Consider the following 20753-nt stretch of genomic DNA (forward strand, 5'->3'; position numbering starts at 1 on the left):
AGATTGAGCTGCGGACCGATTCTTTCTTGAGCCTATGGTCAGGGGATCGGAACATATTTACAAATCATTTGTAGACTGCAAATTGACAGCAAGACACCCAAGCAGATAGAATTTCAAACCTTGCTTACATTTGTATACAATCACATCGCTCTATTACACGTGGGAATACTTTGGAACACATTCCCACAATTAAAAAGTATTTGATCTCCACTTATGCTCAGAAAATGTGTGTGTGTGGGGGGGGGGGGGGGGGGGGGGGGCAACAGAACAGCAGACAAAGGCAGTGCTTACTAACTTGGCATTCCTTAAAACAAACGACAAGCAGCTCAATGAGCGTTACTTGGCTCTTACTACTGAGGAGAATTGGCCTCAAAATCTCCCTAAGAAGTGGAGCTTTCCAACTATGGTCATCATGGCTGAACCCTGTGTTTCCTATTCCAGCTTCGTGGTGTGGCTGGGAATGGGAGGAGGAGGGAAGAACCTCTCCAGTAGGGTTCTAAGATGCTGGGGCCTGATTTCCAATCTCGGTGTCCTAGGAAGACAAACATCAAATGTCCCCAAACGCCTCCCTGGGACCGCCCATCCCCTCCCGAGACACACTGGGAACCTCCCCTGCGCCCCAGGATGACGCAGCCAAAACCGCGCACCTGCACAACCCCTATCCGCTAGTTCTTGCGTTGCCAGGTGTGAAAAGTCCTGGCACCTCCTCATTCAGCCACCCTGTTATAGAGTGGCTTGGGCTGCAGATGCCAGGGCCAAGAAGTCATCCTCCACACACACACACACACACTCTCCCCACACCAAAAGGCCTGAGCTATTGCCAAGCACTCTGGGCCAGCTGCTCATTAAGAGAGGGAGAGAGCGTACTTTTATTCCAGCATGAGAACTAATGAAAACCATCAAACCACTGTAGTGAACACAGGCCTGTTGTTGCCGCAACGTCTTTCTGCTTCTCTCCCTGTCCATCTTGCTCTCCTTTTCAGGTTTGCCAGGCCTCTTAATGACCAGTTCTGCTGGACTATTAAATAACAGGTACTGCACACACACGGAGGGTGAAAAGAGGAGGTGGAGACGGGGAGCTGAGGAATCCTGCGATGGCTGGCTACACAGAGGGTCTCACGGTGAGAGATTACAGAGCAGATCTCTGTGCTATGGCCGCTGCAGTTCAGCATGTGTATATATGATTTAAATGTAGCTGTGAGTTTGTGTGTGTGCCAAGCAGTGCATTTCATCCACAGTGGCTGGTCTGTTATGGAACCAGGACCTGCTAGTTGAGAGGGAATCCCTCCCAGTCTGAACCCACCAGTGTGCTCACACCACTCCTGCGCCCCAGTCTCCTCCAGTCCCTCACACCCCCCCAGCCCAGTCTCCTCACACCCCCCCAGCCCAGTCTCCTCACACCCCCCCAGCCCAGTCTCCTCCAGTCAAGCCCAGTCCCTCAAACGTTCCACAGGTGACAGCCAGCCAAGAGGTACAGAACACCATGTCAGAGTGGAACCCTACAGGGAACAACCAGGCCATCACACTGCCCCATGTTCAACCTAGGCACAATATTTCACTCATACTATAGACAGTTTTCCGAGTCTTCAACCCATCTTCCTCATTATGCTAGATCTGAAGAAAATAACCCATTAGAGATCAACCACTTGAATCTCAAAGGGATAATGTTATAAGAAGCACAAGTACCAATCTTCAATTTCTAATTTCAAAATTAAAATACTTCCCTGCATACTATCCAAATAATAGTCTTATTCTATTTTCCATGAGAATGAACCCGAGGGGAGAATCTGAGTGAGAGAAGCTCTTGTGAAGCAGTTTCCCCCAAGGCCTTTATAGATTACAAATCACTAGTAGGAATGACATGGAAACAAGGTCATTGTTGTATTTGAATGCATTAACTTGGTCCTAAATTATGATTTGAAAATGCTCAACACATCTCTTAATCACTCATTTAGGGCTCCTGAATGGCGCAGCGGTCTAAGGCACTGCATCTCAGTGCTAGAGGCGTCACTACAGACCCTGGTTTGATTCCAGCCGTGATTGGGAGTCGTGATTGGGAGTCCCATAGGGCGGTGCACAATTGGCCTAGCGTCGTACGGGTTATGGTTTGGCCAGGGTAGGCCGTCATTGTAAATAAGGATTTGTTCTCAACTGACTTGCCTAGTTAAATTAAAATAAGTTAAAACAGAAACAACTTTCTGCCTTTTAAGAACGAACGCTGGTTAAAGAGCTCCCATTCTTCACTGTTGATGCTGTCATGTCCCATTACTGTAATTCCCTGACTTAACCAAACACATTACTGGAGAACAGGAGAAGAGAATACAGCAAGAAGGAAGTGAATTAATAAAAAGACAGCAGAGGCCTTTATACATTTACTACCACAATTGTATATTTTGGCTTTGATAATTCACACATACGGATCTGAGAGCGCTGAATAAACCAATGCTGAGATCACCTGGATCAAAACACCTCTATGATATTGTACCTCGGCTGTACTGTGTATATATATATTTATAAATAAATAAAAAAAATTAACTTTAAAAAAAAAATATATATATATATTTTTAAATCAGGGCCCAGATTCACAAAACACTACTTACGAAAAAACATTAGCTTCTTAAAGTTCATAAGTGCAAATCCTCAACAATATCTTAAGATGGAATTATTTTCTTACGAATTTCTCAAATATCTTCTTAAAATGGTTGTTGCTAGGCAACCATTTTAGCTATCTAGCTAGCAATGGCAATCATGTTAGCATATTTCTTACTAAGAATACTGTTCTAAAACATATTCTTGGGTTTAAAATAATCAATACTGAAACTATCAGATGACGTGTGTGACTGAATTAAATATGTCCAATTGCTTTCATGAACTTTCATTGCCTTGAGTTTGAGACAAGGGTTTAGCTATCTTGGAAAAAAGGAACATTTCCAATAATTTTATTTTCAATAATCTAATTTCTTAACTTTAGGTTTAAGGAGAAACATGACACGGCACAAGAAAAATGTTTAATAACTTTGAGGAATATCAACTTTGCTTACATTTTCTTAAGTCTATAATTAAGGAAAAAATGCCAGTTAAGACATTTCTTCTTAAGGTTTTGTGAATCTGGGCCCAGGTATTGTCGAGCTCCCCCTGACTATCACTACCTTCACTCAAGCACTCTCTGGTTCAAAGCTGCTGCCGATCAGAGAGAGAGAGCAGAGCGAGAGCGCCATCGCTCCAGAGTACAGGTTAACACACTCACCTCTTCTTGGCAGGGCCATCCTCAGAGTACTCGCTGCTGCCGTCAGTGCTCTGGAACCGTGACCCGTCAGCATTGTGGCCCTTCTGCCCTGAGCCATTGAGCTGCCCGCAGGCATGGGAACCTACAGAGACAAGACGACATGGTTTAGAGACCATGCAGTGTACTGCTAGGACATGTTGACTGGAGAGAAACACGGTGACCAAAGTAAGAGGGCTGATGTGTGTTTGGAGCCCGTTAGCTGAACAAAGTGAACAAGTCAGGACTTGAGCAGATCTCAAAAAGACATTCCAGTCAAATGAAGACAGCATTGATGAGTAACCAAGACATGAAAATGAAGTGAAACCCTCTTGATCAAACGAAACCGCATTCACTGCAATTACACAAACAGGGTGGAAGTATTAATGATGGTTAAGAAAAACAGATCAATTATTATCCACTAAATCTTTGTAGGTTGTAAAAGTCTACCTGGTACTGGCATTTCTAGTTGACACATGACCCTCCCATCACATTCCTTAGGACTGAGGCCTTAAATCATGTGCCAACCCAAAACCACAACCCTTAACTGCAGGTGTCAAAGGAACATAAATTAGAATGGTAATAATGACATAGTGGCTAATGGTTGAGTTGAGTGGCAGCTTCCTCTGAAAACTTGTTTGAAGAACCCAGAACAAACCCAGGCAGCTTGTAGTTGAAGTCTGTGTACCGAGTGCAGGTCACTACCTGATAGCAGGAGACCAGCCATAGAGCTTAACATGTCTGTAGACCTCTTAACATGCTCTGGCAGTATGAGTCACACCACAGTGGTGCTCAGGGAACCGACTGGGTTATGTTTAGTTGAGTGTGTTCTGTGCTCAGGGTGAAGCTTATAACACCAAGAACACAAAGAAACCATTCTGATTCAGCTATAATAATATTTGTCTAATCTGTAGTAGTAGGTGACTGTAATAATATTCATACTGAACATAAACAGCCTGGCGAGGGGCCATCTTGTCTCCTGTACTCCCTCCCCTCTCCGCCGTTCCGAGATGTTTTACATATGTTGGTTTCACATCAGTGCCTTTGTGAGGGGCCTGGCAAGGAGGGCGAGACAGGGATGCAAACTGGCAGTCACGAAAGGGAGCCAGACTGGGCTGGGTCCTAAATTCTTTCCCCTGGTCCCAGTGAGGCCTAGCTGGGAAGGAGGATGACGGCTGATCCGTAAGGGACTCTAATCAGATGGATGCGTGGTTCAATAAGCCCATCACCCTGCTATGTTCCTCCTGCTCTCCAGACAGACAGAGAGCAAGAGAATGAAGGAGATAGGGAGAGGAGTGAGGTTGGGGGTGCGTACCATAGCTAGTCAGAGTGTAGCCCATTAGTGGGAGGTGGAGTAATGCGGACAGGAAGCCCAGATGCAGACAGAACATTTTAACAGCCAGGAGAGTGGCATTACTTCAGCTTTACAAACAGAGTGATTACAACTGAATAATAATGTTTGTAATGGAGCAAGCTTAGGGTCCATCAGCAGCCTGTAGCAGTAACCCTCTCACTGGTCCACTTTACTGTGGATAGTAACAAAAAACTTATTTCTCTCAAAGCTTTTAATGACACAGTATGATTGGGAGTGTACTGGCTATAAAAATAAACAATGCGTTTGTTGTGTGGGATTTTAACCCATTTGAATGTATTTTCAACCACTTCTGACAATAGAATGGGATACTAAATAGGGAACTCTAGGAGACAACCCTACAAGAGGACAACAAAAAGTATTGTTTTTAAAATTGCTGTCTCAACCACACAGTTCTGACCACAAATCAACCCTAGGCCGAAATAGACATATCCTATTTAGTAACTATTGTCTATGTGGCCTAGGGTGGTCTAGCAGTCTAAACCACAGCTTCCTCTGGCACATACTGTATGTCTACAGCGTTGGCAAAGGTTGGACTCTGGCCTACTGCCCTTTGACACCACCTCTATATTTCCCCACTGTCATCTTCATAAAATACCTTAAATATACTTTCAAATAAAAATTATTTGAGTAGATGCGTTATGTGAGAATGACATGCTGCAGATTGTCAGTCTAACACTCGCCCTATCCGAGAGGAAGCCAGCTCCACCACCAAGGCTCTGTGCCATCTTCCACTATGGAAGTTTTGACCAGAACAGTGTCATCCCCATGAGACAGGACAGGGTCAGTGCTAAGGGACAGACAGCACAACGCCGGTGGTGCCATTGGGCAGACACTCACTACACCATCCCCAATGGTTTGGAACACAGCCAGTAGTTTCATCAATGGGGGGGTATGGAGAGGAGTGCAGGGGAGTGGGAAGAAAGCTTCCTGAGCCGCAGTAACCAGAGGCCTATTGACGTAATGATGCCTTCCATCTAAGGAGGGATAACAGGGAGGGGAGAGACAGGGAGGGGAGAGGATGCAGAAGGGGCATCATGTAATTAGTTGAATAATGCAGAGAGGGGGAGCGAGGGCTAAGAGGTGGAGAGATGGACGCCTGCCAACAGTGAGAGGTAAAGTGGTCAGGGAGATGGCATGATTGCCGGTTATGAGATAGACCGGGGGGGGGGGGGAGACACGCTTAGGGCCTTGCAGGGCCGGTCCCTTCACTCTGCTGTTGGATCCATGCTGTTGGTCATGTAGTGTATTTCAGTAGAGATCCAGCTTGTTGTTTGGTCATCTTGTTCTAATCTAATTTGCACCTTCCTCACATCCCTCTGCAGGTAGCTGGCTCCAGACAGCCAGCCAGACACACTCCTCTAAGAGACTGACAACACTGCCGGGGGGTGAAGATGGATGAGAAAACCGCCATCACAAAAGTTGCTGTTTGACTGATTCTCCAAAATGGATGACAGTTTCAGCCGGTACAGGGCAGTCTGTGTGCGACTGAGTCTGTGACCTAGATCTGAACTGAGGCTTCTCCATGCCTGTTTGGCACGGTGTAAACTTCCAGAGGCCTTTATCTCTCTCTCGGTCTCTGGGTTGTGTCGGTGACAGCTGAGAATAGGTTCAGAGGCCCGTGTGAAGTTCAAATCTCCTAGTTGGCTGGTGTTTGAAGCAGAGAAGAGACAGAGCAGAGTGGATTGAAGCAGAGTGGATTGACGCACAGCGAAGGTGTCAAACAAAGCAGCAGCAGATAATTCAGACCAGCCTTTATACCACAGATGGACACAAACAGGCAGCCTGAGCTCCCTGGATGTTATTGCACCTGTTCAGAAAAAACCCTGCAACATCCTCGGTTTCATTATGCATACCAAAGCACCTTCATTCTGAAATAACGCCATATTAAATGTGTCACTATTCTATCACTCCTATCATTATTAGCTGGTCCACTGCAAACAACTAAAGACAGAGCAGTCTATCGCAGGTCTGTGAGCATCCAGACAAAAGCCTGACTGGGTCAGTGCTGCAGAGAAAAGGGTCCCAGGGGAAACTCACCATTAGTGTATTTGGTTCCATCTCCGATGCCGTCTCCGAGCTGCCTTTTCTGAGCAGTCTTGAACTCCTTCAGGGAGAGATAGAGCACCTTCCTCACATCCCTCTCCTCTGACCAGGGGATCCCATCGATATCATCCTAAAAACACAGGACAGAGGACTACTGATTATCATAACACAGCATCTTAACATAACACAGCATAGTAGATAGACGTTAGTATAAGAATAACATGATACATTAGCATAACCTAGCAAATCATTACGAGTAGCATCACGTTTCTCACAACATAACCATAACCCACAAAAGACAGAAGGGTGATTGCTTACGAAACTAGAACAAAACCATGGTTTGGGGGATTTTCACAAAATGTAATCCATAGAAGGGTCCTTTGGAGTTGGCATTTTACATATATTTAATATTTATGTGTGAGCCATCACCCAGAACCAATAAAGCCTAATAATGAATTAAATTGGGAGACTACGGCTGCCTAGTATGACCGTTTCTCTTGGCTGACAAAGTCAGACACAGGATGTTATTGTAACAAGGGTGACAGACGTCTTAATCACACCGCTTCCTTCTCCTTCATCACTTTTCATCTTTGACAATAACCCTCTTTCCATCTCAGTACTATTGGGAATTTTAAACAATGGAGGGACAGTCCATGAGGTCAATGTGGCACAGATACTCACAGCAGTACACCACTAGGAAAGACAGAAGAATAGAATCGCGCCAGACTTCCGTTACATTACACTAACTTTCCAACATGCTTCATTAAGGTCTCCAGTGTCTGAATACAGAAATAACATACTTCCTACACAGAGCAGATTTAATGTATAACACTGTTATAACCCTACTTCCCCTCACAGTACAGCACTGCTTCCTACACACAGTGCAGTTGTACTAGGCTACTGTTTGATGTGTAACACTAAATTATCTTAAGAAATTAGATTAGAACGAGATGACCAAACAAGCTGGACCTCTACTGAAACCAAAAGTATGTGGAAACCTACTTGTCAAACATCTAAATTCCAAAATGGGCATTAATATGGAGTTGGTCCCCCCTTTGCTGCTATAACAGCCTCCACTCTTCTGGGAAGGATTTCCTCTAGATGTTGGAACATTGCTGCGGGGACTTGCTTCCATTCAGCCACGAGGATTAGTAAGGTTGGGCAATTAGGCCTGGCTCGCAGTCGGCATTCCAATTCATCCAAAAGGTGCTCGATGGGTTTGAGGTCAGGACTCTGTGCAGTCAAGTTCTTCCACACCAATCTTGACAAACCATTTCTGTATGGACCTCGCTTTGTGCACAGAGGCTTTGTCATGCTGAAACAGGAAAGGGCCTTCCCCGAACTGGTGCCACAAAGTTGGAAGCACAGAATCGTCTAGAATGTCATTGTATGCTGTAGCATTATGATTTCCCTTCACTGGAACTAAGGAGCCTGAACCATGCAAAAACAACCCCAGACCATCATTCCCCCTGCACCAAACTTTACAATGTACTATGCATTGGGGCAGGTAGCGTTCTCCTGCCATCCGCCTGGCATTGCGCATGGTGATCTTAGGTTTGTGTGCGGCTGCGCGGCCACAGAACCCCAGTTCATGAAGCTCGAGTTCTTGGGCTGACGTTGCTTCCAGAGGCAGTTTTGAACTAGTGTGTTGCAAACGAGGACGGACGATTTTCAGCAGTCGCTGGCCCCGTTCTGTGAGTGTGTGTGGCCTACCATTTCGCAGCTGAGCCGTTGTTGCTCCTAGATGTTTCCACTTCACAATAACAGCACTTAGTTGACCAAGGCAGCTCTAGCAGGGTAGAAATTTTATTAACTGACTTGTTGGAAAGATCACATCCTATGACAGTGCCACGTTGAAAGTTACTGAGCTCTTCAGTACGGGCCATTCTACTGACAAAGTTTATCTATGGAGATTCCATGGCTGTGTGCTATTTCGTACACCCATCATCAACAGGTGTGGCTGAAATAGCCAAATCAACTAATTTAAAGGGTTGTCCACATACTTCTGTATATGTTGTGTAGCTGTAGGGTAATTCCATGGTGACGAAATTACACATTTCAAAGTTTAACAAACCACAAAACTGTATGAACAAGGCCTACTTTCAACAATTCCACTGAACATTTTATAAAAACGCATTTTACAGGAAAAACTGCACATGCAAAGTTTGATAAAAGTTTCCAGCAAAAGTATATTTTTTTTACTGTGTAAATTGTTCGAAGTAGTCATTGAGCATAGAGTTGTATGTTTGGTAAACTTTGAAAAATCTGTGGTTTATGTTTGGCATACATGTTAAATAAAAAATAAGACACTGAGCGTAATACCATTAACGTGGAATTGCCCTGTAGTGATCATCAGTAGCGGACATCACTGAGATATTCCATGAGAATCAACGTAATGAAGTTAGACAATCGGGTGTCTCCTTGTGATGAAGCGGAGGGATGACAGCCATGTTTCCCTGCAGACACACTCAACTGTCGCCAATGCTGTGCACCAACGCTCCTCGTTACACTTAGCTTTGACTGACACAAACACACGCAAGCTAGCACCTCTGGCTTTGAACTCTGGGAGCAGACCAAAAAATGTGCTTGCAAGTGTGTGTTTTTCCTTCTCTTCCTCTTGGAGGCTGGCAGGCTGCCAGAGTGATTTCCTCATCTCCCTACACGTAGTGACGCAGAGTTGGAAACTGCGAAGTGCTGGCTCGTCAGCCGAGAGTCATCGTCGGCGGAGCCCCGCAAAGAGATGTAAAAAAAACGATTTGCTACATTTTGTTGCAACACAAGGTAAAAACATCCACAGAAAAAGGAGAAAAAAAATGGAGTCAAAAAGGTTTCCAACATTCTACCGAAACTCAACACTTAAATCTTTAAAATAGGACTTTATTCTGCAGATCGCTCGTCTTAACAGAAAGCAGCCCTGTCCATCTGCTTAGTAAGGGCTAAACCCTCTCTAAACACTCAAACCTCATGTGTCATACATCACAACATGTTCAACTCAATGCTTTCAGAAAAGACCAAAAACGGTATAAAAACCCAACATTGCTATCCCAACATTGCTATCGTGCCTTTGCTGTAAGTAAATGCGTTTTCCTGGCACGACCGACAGACAGACGTAGGTAGGCAGAGAGACTAGCAGAGGCAGGAGTGGGTAGTTAGGCAGGTAAGCAGGCCGTTGAGAGGGCTGACTGACGGAGGGTTGCCAGGCCTCTTCAGAGGGAGAGTCGGGCTGCTGGCAGAGCAGGGCCTGGGCTCAGATGAGAGCTGAGGAGCTGGCACCACCACAGAGACATCACGCAGCACTGAGCTGACAACCCCCGCCCGCTTACACCCCCCCCCCCCCCCCCCCCCCGCTCCCACTGGGAACCCACAGCCTGCTAATGAACGCTGGGGCCTTTGTGTGTCTACGGTTGCGGGACGACCGGCACGCACACGTTTTAGGGGCCCCAAAGGAACTCAGAACCCGCTGCCTTTCATACCACAGCGCACCACCTTGGCAAACGCAGCGAACAGAAAGACACACGGAGGCTCTTCTAAATGACATCAAGAGCCTCTACTCCTTTAACAATCCCACTGAGACGAGCCAGGATGGGGAAGGTGGATATCCGCAGACCGAGACTAAAGGTGGGTAGTCCCAGTCAGACGTCTGTCACAGCAGACGGAGGAGACTCTACATCAGACGACACGCTGGCTCCCGCACACTGTAAACACACGCCAGTAGAGACTTAGATGCCAGAAAGAAACCATGTCAACTTGTAAACGCTTTAGTCTGGAACCTCCCCAATAGGCTTCAGGAAAATAAGTAGTCTACACCTGATTGTTCTGAGGCTGCCGTTTACACTAGAAGCCCAGTGGAATGGTTATTTATAGCATTGGTGCCCGAGTCTAAAGCAGGGGCTAGTCTTAAAGGGAAACTTCAAAAATGTTTCAACTTCATATTCATCATCTCCAGTACCACCCCAACATATGTGAAAATGGAGCGTTTATGTTTTGTGGTAAAAAAAGAGAGTGGAAGATAAGTGTTTCCAATAACATCGGTGTGCATCGTGTGATTTTGACCAATTGGGAGTCGGGGTTGGAAACGCTGATCTTGCTCTTTTGTTTTTACTACAAAACATAGAAACCTGCCATTTTCACATATGTTAATGTTGGGGTGGCACTGTAGATTTGTATAATGTTTTTGAAATGTCCTTTTAACAGCAACATCAGTAGTAGTGGGAGACGGTTGTGGTTCCTGTGCATCTTATTGAGCAGTGATGTAGTGAGATGTCCCATGTTAACACATCACTGAGTTGTAAACCTGTAACCATTCCTGTCCAAAGCCACCTGATCCATTAAGACCAAGACTAATATAATAACCAGGACAGAGACAACTCAGTTTCATCTGTCAACTCGAACATTGCATGATAGATGGAATAAAGCTTGAATGTAGTTGTAGAAAGCGAGAGCTTGTCAGCAATGTATTATTTTGAACTTGACATGAAATGGGGGTATTTAGAGTACTATATTAGGTAAAGAACATTGAACAGAACAGGGCTGTCAACTCAATTTTGACAAAAATGCTGATAAATACTAAGTTTATATCTGTGTATATATACACTGCTCAAAAAAATAAAGGGAACACTTAAACAACAATGTAACTCCAAGTCAATCACACTTCTGTGAAATCAAACTGGCCACTTAAGAAGCAACACTGATTGACAATAAATTTCACATGCTGTTGTGCAAATGGAATGGACAAAAGGTGGAAATTATAGGCAATTAGCAAGACACCCCCCAAAACAGGAGTGATTCTGCAGGTGGTGACCACAGACCACTTCTCAGTTCCTATGCTTCCTGGCTGATGTTTTGGTCACTTTTGAATGCTGGCGGTGCTCTCACTCTAGTGGTAGCATGAGACGGAGTCTACAACCCACACAAGTGGCTCAGGTAGTGCAGTTCATCCAGGATGGCACATCAATGCGAGCTGTGGCAAAAAGGTTTGCTGTGTCTGTCAGCGTAGTGTCCAGAGCATGGAGGCGCTACCAGGAGACGGGCCAGTACATCAGGAGACGTGGAGGAGGCCGTAGGAGGGCAACAACCCAGCAGCAGGACCGCTACCTCCGCCTTTGTGCAAGGAGGTGCACTGCCAGAGCCCTGCAAAATGACCTCCAGCAGGCCACAAATGTGCAGTGTATATATGTTTACTGCTCTAAGGATATAATAACAATAAAAGGTAATTTATTTATTTTTCCTCCTTTATGCAGTGCATAATGCACAGATCAACAGAATAATTATCACTGAATTATTGTAATGTTTGTTTGTGTTAATTAATCTCATACGCGATGGGTTGCCAACTGGCGATTTGACACGAACATAAATGTAATTCATCCATTCATTAATTAATTCCCAAGCTCTTGAGATGTCTGTAGCGCTGATGCATGACTAAATACAAATTGTCTTGTGAGGTGAACAATAATGGAAACAAGGTCACTGCAATGAGGAATAAAAGAACACTGGTTCTTCAAACCTACTAGAGCGTTGGGCCAGTAACCGAAATGTTGCTGGATCGAATCCCCGAGCTGACAAGGTAAAGATAAAAATCTGTCGTACTGCCCCTGAATAAGGCAGTTCACCCACTGTTCCCCGGTAGGCCGTCATTGTAAATAAGAAATGGTTCTTAACTGACTTGCCCAGTTAAATAAAGGTTAAATTTTAAAGAACTAAGAAGACTGGCTGAAAGATGTGATGCCGAGAGGAAGTCCATCTAACCAAGCAGGAAGTTCACACACCCCCGTCTGCAGATTTTGTCATAACCACCATGGATTCATTTTATAGGAACAGAACCCCCCCCCCCCTCCCCCACAGGAGGGGTTGTGCCAATTTCAAAACAAAAAAAAGGAACACGCGTTGGTTTACATGGCAGACTAATAATAACAGTGCTGATGGTCTGGATCTCATCAACTGGAGAATGTGGGCCACGCGCCAACTGAGATCCGGCTGAAATGTGTTTTCGTACTGTATAACACATTCTCCTGGTCCGGGGGGGGGGGGTGAAGAGGGCTTAGTGTTTGTGTAGCTGCTAGGAAGGGTCTCCCTCGCGCTTCCCCTCTCCTGAGGGTCTCCACCTCTCTAGACTCCACATGTCCCAGTGCTAACAGGAGAGGTTCTCACACAGATCAATATAACTTTTTCACAGCTTTCCTCCCAAACCGTTACTTAGCTTGCAGATACAAGTGACAAGCTGCAAATTAATTAGAGGGGTTGCAAAGCCGACACGATTTCACCAAGTCACAAGCGGAAGTCCATTCCAGAGTGCAGGGCTGAGTCAGTCACTCAGTCTGCTCCTAGTAAGAGTGCCTAACTCACTGGGAGTTAACAGATGCGTGAGGAACTTAATGTCATCACCTCATTACACCTCTAGCTCAGCGCATCGGAATGCCCGGGCCGTATCCACCATTAAACACCATCATGCTGGGACCAACCACAGTCCTGTTCCCCGGCTCAGACCCAGACCACTTCCATCTGCACCATTGTCCCGTTTTGGGAACTTTTGAAATGTTAGGGGCTGGCGACCCGGAGGGGGAAGAGTTGCCTCGCTTCATCACTGTGTGTCTTCTGCCCTCCTCCCCATCTCCAGTACCTAGGGGTCCACCGTGAACACCCTGAGAGAAAACACTGCGTTGATCTGAGACACACTGCCAGGCGCAGTGAGCTTTATCATGGTGTGGTTTCTCTTCCGTGACAGTGACAGACTGCCACTGTCATTCAGCCCTGTCAAGCACATTGTCAGACTCATTAAACGGGAGTAGAAAGGAGCAGAATAATGTAGGACTGGACGATATATCATATTCATTTGATTGCATGTTTTAGCGCGATGTTCCAAATGCCTGCATCACAAGAATCGAGTTGATTTGCCACGGCACGTGGCATTGTGGTACCATGTACCGCTAGCAGCATTGTAGCCACAAACGTGTGCTAGCTGTCTAGTCTCTCATAAATGTGCAATGAGCATAAAAATATGCATTTGTATAAGGGATTGGCAACTCTCTGTCTGAGAAATTAGAATCTTACCACGGCAGGATTTCAACATAAACAAAGAGAAGAAGCTGTTGGTCAAACAGTTGGGAGACGGACAGGAAGGTATATTCATAACAGCAAATAGATCCAAATCGGTTAGACTTTAAACAAAGGATTTGCTGGCTACTCACTAGCAGTTGGACATTTTTATAAAACCTGTGTTCATTTTCTATAATTCCTGCTACCAGAAGTTTGTCATTATTAGTGGAAGTACATGGTTCTGGTTACATTGTAACAAAAAAAGGGCATTTTCATAGACTTGAAAGCCAGGTCAGTGATTATTGCAAAAAAGCCGGGTAAACTATTTTGATCAAATAATTTAATTATTAGTGGGTCTTATGGTTGAAGGCTTATATTTAGCCTAGGTATAATTTTACAGGCCCCGAATTCATTAGATTATTCCTGACAGTTTGAAATGCAGTGTATTGGCCTTGAAATGTGCAACAGCGCTTATTAGAGAAAAAGTATTAAAAACGTTGTTTTTTTTATAAATGTAGATGTGAATCACCTATAAAAGTTTGAGGAAAATGTAGATATGAGTTTTAGAACATATCGCCCAGCCCTATGATAACATAACAATTTAAAGGAGCAGGATAAATGTCATGTTTTATATTATATTGACATAAATACATCTGAGTGGATTTCAGGTTATAGGAGCTAGAGAGAGGTTCCAGGGCACAAGTTGGACCAATAGAGGCTTTATCAACTAGGCTTACTGCCCCTGACCAGTCACATGACTGAAGAAAAAACCCAACGAGAAACAGAGTCCACCTGGTCATAATAACTGTGTGTGTGTGTGTGTGTGTGTGTGTGTGTACTGGGCCCCTCAGTGGCTGCAGACAGATTTAGGAAGTGACCCGGGGGAAGGGGGGGGGGGGGTGGACGGGAAGTCCAAAGTCTCATTACTCCGCCGGGCTCTGATTCTGATTGAGGTGAAACGGTCTGGATCCCACAGGCAGAGATGGTTCATACAGCCCAGGCAGGCTAACACACTAATACAGCCCAGACACGGGTTAATACAGCACAGCTCACCACAGACAGATGGACCTGGGCCCACTTCAACTTTTCAGGGTTTAATGTGGACAGGGAGAGGGAGGTCGAGGTCGGTTTAGTGTGTCAATGTCCACTTATTCAGCCTTGAAAGTGGATCAGCAGTCTCAGTGAGATCCAGCCCAGAGCCCACCATGCAGCTCTGTTTACACAGGCATAAATCGACCAGATAAAGAGGAAGAGATGGTACAGTCATCCCTCTGCTCTCATCCCTCCATGCCGCTCTGCCTTCATGTGTCAATACTACTCAAGATCTATCTCTTCCCATTAATCCCACTACTTTTCCACAGGATGCCCCCCCCTCCCGCCATTCCTCTCAGTGGAGAACAGTCAATCAAAACAGCCAATCGGGATCCTGAACCTCTTCTACCCCCAAGCCATTGGACAGCTAAATAGTCCGGGTAACTATTGGTTAACTATCTGCATTGACCCTTTTTTCACCAACTCTATTGACTCAGCACAAAGGCTGCTGTTACTGTTTATTATCTATCCTGTTGACGAGTCACTACCTACAGTTCATTCTGAAAGTATTCAGACCCCTTGACCTTTCCCACATTTTTTACAGGCTATTAAGCTAAAATTTAATAAATAAATACAATCCTCAATCTACACACAATACCCCATAATGACAAAGCAAAAACAGGCAGACATTTTTGCTAAGGTCTTAAAAAAGAAAAAACGTATTAACACTAACTATTCAGACCCTTTGCTAGGAGACTAGAAATTGAGCTCAGGTGCATCCTGTTTCCATTGATCTGCCTTGAGATGTTTTAACAACTTGATTGGAGTCCACCTGTGGTAAATTCAATTGATTTGTAAAGGCACACACACACAGTAAAAAGTTTGGAAGCACTTATTCAAGGGTGTGCAAAGCTGTCAAGGCGAAGGGTGGCTACTTTGAAGTACCTGAAATATAAATTTTGATTCATTTAATACTTTTTCGGTTACTACATGATTCCATGTGTTATTTTATAGTTTTGGATGTCTTCACTATTATTCTCCAACGTAGACAATAGTAAAAACAAAAAAAACATGGCCTGAGCAGGTGTCCAAACTTTTGACTCGTGCTGTAAGCTGTAATCCTGTAAGAGACAGGATTGTGTCGAGGCACAGATCTAGGGAAGGGTACCAAAAAATGACTGCAGCATTTAAGGGCCCCAAGAACAGTGGCTCCCATCACTATTAAAATGGAAGAAGTTCAGAACCACCAAGACTCTTCCTAGAGCTGGCCGCCCAGCCAAACTGAGCAATCAGGGGAGAAGGGTTTTGGTCAGGGAGGTGACCAAGAACCTGATGGTCACTGACAGAGCTCTAGAGTTCCCCTGTAGAGATGGGAGAACCTTCCAGAAGGACAACCGTTTCTGCAGCTCTCTACCAAATCAGGCCTTTATGGTAGAGTGTCCAGACGGAAGACGCTCCTCAGTAAAAAGGCACATGACAGCCCGCTTGGAGTTGGCCAAAAGGCACCTAGACTCTCAGACCATTATCTGGTCTTATGAAACCAAGATTGAACTTTGGCCTGAATGCCAAACATCACATCTGGAGGAAACCCATCACCATCCCTACAGTGAAGCATGGTGGTGGAAGCATCATGCCAGGGGGAAGTGGCAGGGACTGAGAGACTAGTCAGGATCGAGGGAAAGGTGAACAGAACAAATTACAGAGCGAGAGATCATTGATGAAAACCTGTTCCAGAGCGCTCAGGACCTCAAACTGGGGCGAAGGTTCACCTTCCAACAGGACAACGCCCCTAAGCACACAGCCAAGACAACGCAGGAGTGGCTTCGGGACAAGTCTCTGAATGTCCTCTGGCCGAGCCAGAGCCCGGACATGAACCTGATCGAACATCTCTGGAGAAACCTGAAAGTAGTTGTGCAGCGACGCGCCCCATCCAACCTGACAGAGCTTGAGAGGATCTGCAGAGGGGAATAGGAGACACTCCCCAAATACAGGTGTGCCAAGCTTGTAGCGTCATACCCAAGACTCAAGGCTGTAAATCGCTGCCAAAGGTGCTTCTGGAAAGTACTGAATATAGGGTTTGAAACCTTATGAAAATGCAATATTTCAATGTTTTATTTTTAATACATTTGCTAAAAATTCTAAAGCCAAAGGGTCTGAATACTTTCCGAATGCACTGTATACCTACCTAAACTCTCGTACCCCTGCACATCGACTCGGTACTGGTACCCCATGTATATAGCCAAGTTATTGTTACTCATTGTGTATTTGTTCCTTGTGTTATTATTTTTCTATTTCACTTTTTTTCCCCCCTCTCTGCATTGTTGGGAAGAACCCTTAAGTAAGCACTTCACTGTTGTATTTGATTAGTCATAGGACTAGCACACTGCATTCAGGGCTTCCCCCATTGGAAATCTCATTGGATGTGTTGAACAGGGATTTTCTCATCTGGCTGCGAGGGTTGGAGGTCACTGCAGTGTTTACAGAACACACAAACTTCCACACAGAAAGCTAAAGTCTGTATTCAAGCGCTGGCTATCTGAATACTACGGACATTGGTCTACCAACCACAAATAGTAAACATGCATTGCTTTCTATACACACACACCCCCTCTCTGCCCCATATTTTAAATAATCTTGGAGGATTAAAATAATCTGTTTCTGTATTTAGAAAGAGGATGTACTGTGGGTAAGAGAAAGCAGCATTACACCTCACCGTTCTGAATTAATCCGCGATCACTAAATCAATAGGATGTTCACAGCGTAGCTAATGCAGAACCAAACCCTAAGAGTTCAGGTTTAGCAACGCTTCCTGAAGTCAGCACTGGGTCTCTCGCCGTGGCCATTGTCACTGGGTAGCTCACTGAGTCACCGAGGGAGTTCACCACAACCCTTACAATCTGAAGGAGAGTCGACTCAAACACATACACAGGATACTTGTGCCCCTGCACTCAGCTCGTATGGTACTCATATGAGGTCAGAGCTTGAAATGGCATCTGAATCAGCATCAGACTGAGCCATTTTCCACACAAACCCACACATATATCAGCACTGTGCTGTAGATGGAATCCAGCGGTGCACAGTGAAAGCCAGCCAGCCAGCCCCCACACCTGCATGTTTTTGCGAAGCAGGCAACATCATTTCAGGGAAACATGTCAATTCAGCAACATTACTACTTTTATCCACCCAGTCAAACCTGACTTGTATTTTACTGTCCCTGACCTGTTGTGTGTACAGCCCCCCCCCCCCCCCCCCCCCACACAACAATCAGGGGGAGGGGGTTCAGACCACCACAGCATGTGATTACTCACACCCTCCAACTTGGGAGATGATTTTATTACCAAACAAAAGCAGACAGCTGTGGGTTCACACAGAGGAATGGATTGAGACAGAGACAGAGACTGTAGGTCAGGAGAGAGAACAGTCACTGCTCCACTAACAGTGCCAGCCTGGCTCAACCTAGGAGAGACAGTGATGCTGAAGCATGACTCCACCACCCACTCCCTAGCCCCCATTCCTCTAATTCCCCCCTCTTTTTCTGTCTGTCTCATGGGGTGAATCAATCTTCCTGTTCTTTCATAGAAATAAAATGCGCCCTGAACACTGTGGCTGCTCCCATGTCCCACTGCCTGTCCTGGTCTTATTATTCAGCCCTGTCCCTTGGGACACAGCTCCTAGCACTACACTATCCCACCTTGTTGACCACCATGTGACCCACTAACTGCACCGCATGATGTTGAGTAGATGTAGTTCCGTGGTAGTGTATGAATACGGAGGTGGTAAGGACAGAAGAGAAGAAAGCCGAGCGAGAGGAGAAGAATAGCAGTAGGGGAGAACAGCAAGGCAGCTCCTGTGTGTCAGCCCTGGGAGCTTTAGCGCCTCTTCTCACAGCTGGTGGAAATACTTTCCAAACTGTTTGCGGCATTGTAGGGCTGGAGCCTGGATGTGTTGCAGCGAGTGGCACAGAGCAGAGAGTACTGAGGGTGCCAGGACACAGGGCAGGATGGCACAGAGCAGCACGCAGTGCCGGGGTAAACAATGCACAGTGTTCTGGGATGCCCTCTGCAACCCTGGCACTCACTGGCCCTGTGGCACGCTACTGGACCTGAGCTCTTAGCTCTGATCGAGCGTGCGTGCGTATGCACACTGAAAACAGGATGAACAGCTGTTTTCAGATGACATCACAGTTTTAATAGACGGAGCAGAGGCCAAGTGGTGAGGATCAGGTCGAGTCAGACATCAGGAAATCAAATTATAGTGAATGTGTAATTGGATAAAAACACTGCCCTATCGTAACAAGAGCAGAACTAGTTGTAGTTGTAGTTGTAATGTGTGCACGGGGTCAAGCCGGTCTCCCTCTAGCCAAACCAACAAGCACCGCTCAGCGCCATAATATCCATCAGAGCACCACATTCAGGCAAAGCATTCAGCCATCCAGTGTTTCACAGCACAGGGGCCTGGTGTCTTTGATAAACCTGTGCAGTGAGTGGATAGTTAAGAGGCTGTTATTATTTTATTACTCCCAGTCAGTGTGTGATGCAGGGTGAAGCAGAGTGGGGGTAGACACTAGGGGTCCTGGTAGACTGAGTCACCTGTTTCTCTTTGCTTAACCTGTCTCAGCGATGTTAAATTCAACACACATTTCAGTGATGTAATTCAATTTTCACCCGCTCCTGCCTCCAACTCACTGAGTCGCTCTGCTTCCTCTCCTCCGGCAGGCTCAGTGAGCCAGCCAGATTCTGTGGCGTTCCTCTGCCCTGTAAAACCACAGATGTGTGCAGCATCCGCATTCACACACACTCCAGCAAAGTCCTCCATTCTCCTCTAGCTCCATATGGGCAGTGACGGGTCAGCTTGAACATATGTCGACCCTGACACACTTCACTTCCTAGAGGGATTCTGCTGCATAACAGAGACCATGGAAACTGACCAACCAAACGGCTGCTGATTCCCCTCTACAGAGAGCCAGTGTACTGGGAGCTTCATTTCATTTTGAGACTTCAAAACAGTGCATTTAGACTAGCCGCATTACTGAAATAGTGTCGACACCTCATGGTATTTCAGGTAAGAAGGACAAAGCAATAGAAGGTTCAGCTGAGATATCCAGCCGTCAGCCAGCACCAGTCTGTCAAACCAGTCAGCACCAGTCTGTCAAACCAGTCAGCACTAGCTTGTCAAAAGCAGATTCACAGTAGAGAGATGACCATCTCAGTTTAAATCACAAGGTTAGCAGCGGTATGGTTGTAACCAGTAGCTTTACAGAGAAGTCAACAGAAATGTTACAACCATCTGGCAGCAACCACTAGGACCTCACACTTTCCTTTTTTCACACGGATGGGAGAGAAGTCTACACGCACCATATATCAACACAAGTGCGGGGCACACGATGGACCTTTGATCATCATCATTGCGGTCCACTGTTCGGTTTATTCAGTCTGACACACTGGCCCAATTTAGACAGAAAGGGAAATTAAGTCTACCTTGAGAATTTGCACTTCCCTGTTCACCAGCATCCATTAACTTGTCATTGTTAGTGGCTGTTTGCTAGACAATATGAAACTAACGCCCAGCGCTGGTGGGAAGACTGCAACACGGTGCAATTTCTAAGGCAACAAAATGAAATAATTATTTTGTGAAATGTTTAATAACATAAATCACACACTAAACAGAAGCCAGCCAGGTTTAACAACAAAAGCGGAGCTGGCTGGCCTTCTGGGGGTTTACAGAGGTCAGAACACACTGGAAGCTGGAAGAGGAATGGTTGGGACACTAAAATGTCCAAAGCAATTCAGAAGCTCTAAAAAAAAACCTTCCTAACGTTGATATTGACTGGTGGATGTTTGGGAACAGAAGAGACAGAATAGATCTGCAGGAGCAGGCAGGGGGAGGGATAACATAACAGAGATACAGGATCACATGTCCAGGGAGCTGCACCAGAAGAGTGTGGGGTTGGGGGTCAGGGAGGCAGGTGGCCTCTGGGGTTAAAGGGGACTCCCAGCAGACACCTCTAGG

The 20753-nt window shown here is 45.7% G+C and overlaps 1 protein-coding gene across 4 annotated transcripts in view; it reads right to left on the reverse strand.

The window, feature by feature from the left end:
• Nucleotides 1–20753, reverse strand: part of LOC129819990 (protein Jumonji-like) — a 90689-nt gene that overhangs the window by 35867 nt on the left and 34069 nt on the right. For all 4 annotated transcript variants that reach the window (XR_008754140.1, XR_008754139.1, XR_008754138.1 and 1 more), the window contains exons 2-3: nt 6675–6810; nt 3248–3368 (exon numbers count right to left, since the gene is read on the reverse strand). Coding sequence is in view for 1 of the 4 variants with exons in the window: in XM_055876760.1 (XP_055732735.1) it covers nt 3248–3368; nt 6675–6810 (257 nt within the window). In the remaining 3 variants the exon portion in view is untranslated. The remainder of the gene's footprint in view (nt 1–3247; nt 3369–6674; nt 6811–20753) is intronic.

Source organism: Salvelinus fontinalis, chromosome 22 (genome assembly GCF_029448725.1).
Source record: "Salvelinus fontinalis isolate EN_2023a chromosome 22, ASM2944872v1, whole genome shotgun sequence".
Taxonomy (NCBI): Eukaryota; Metazoa; Chordata; class Actinopteri; order Salmoniformes; family Salmonidae; genus Salvelinus; species Salvelinus fontinalis.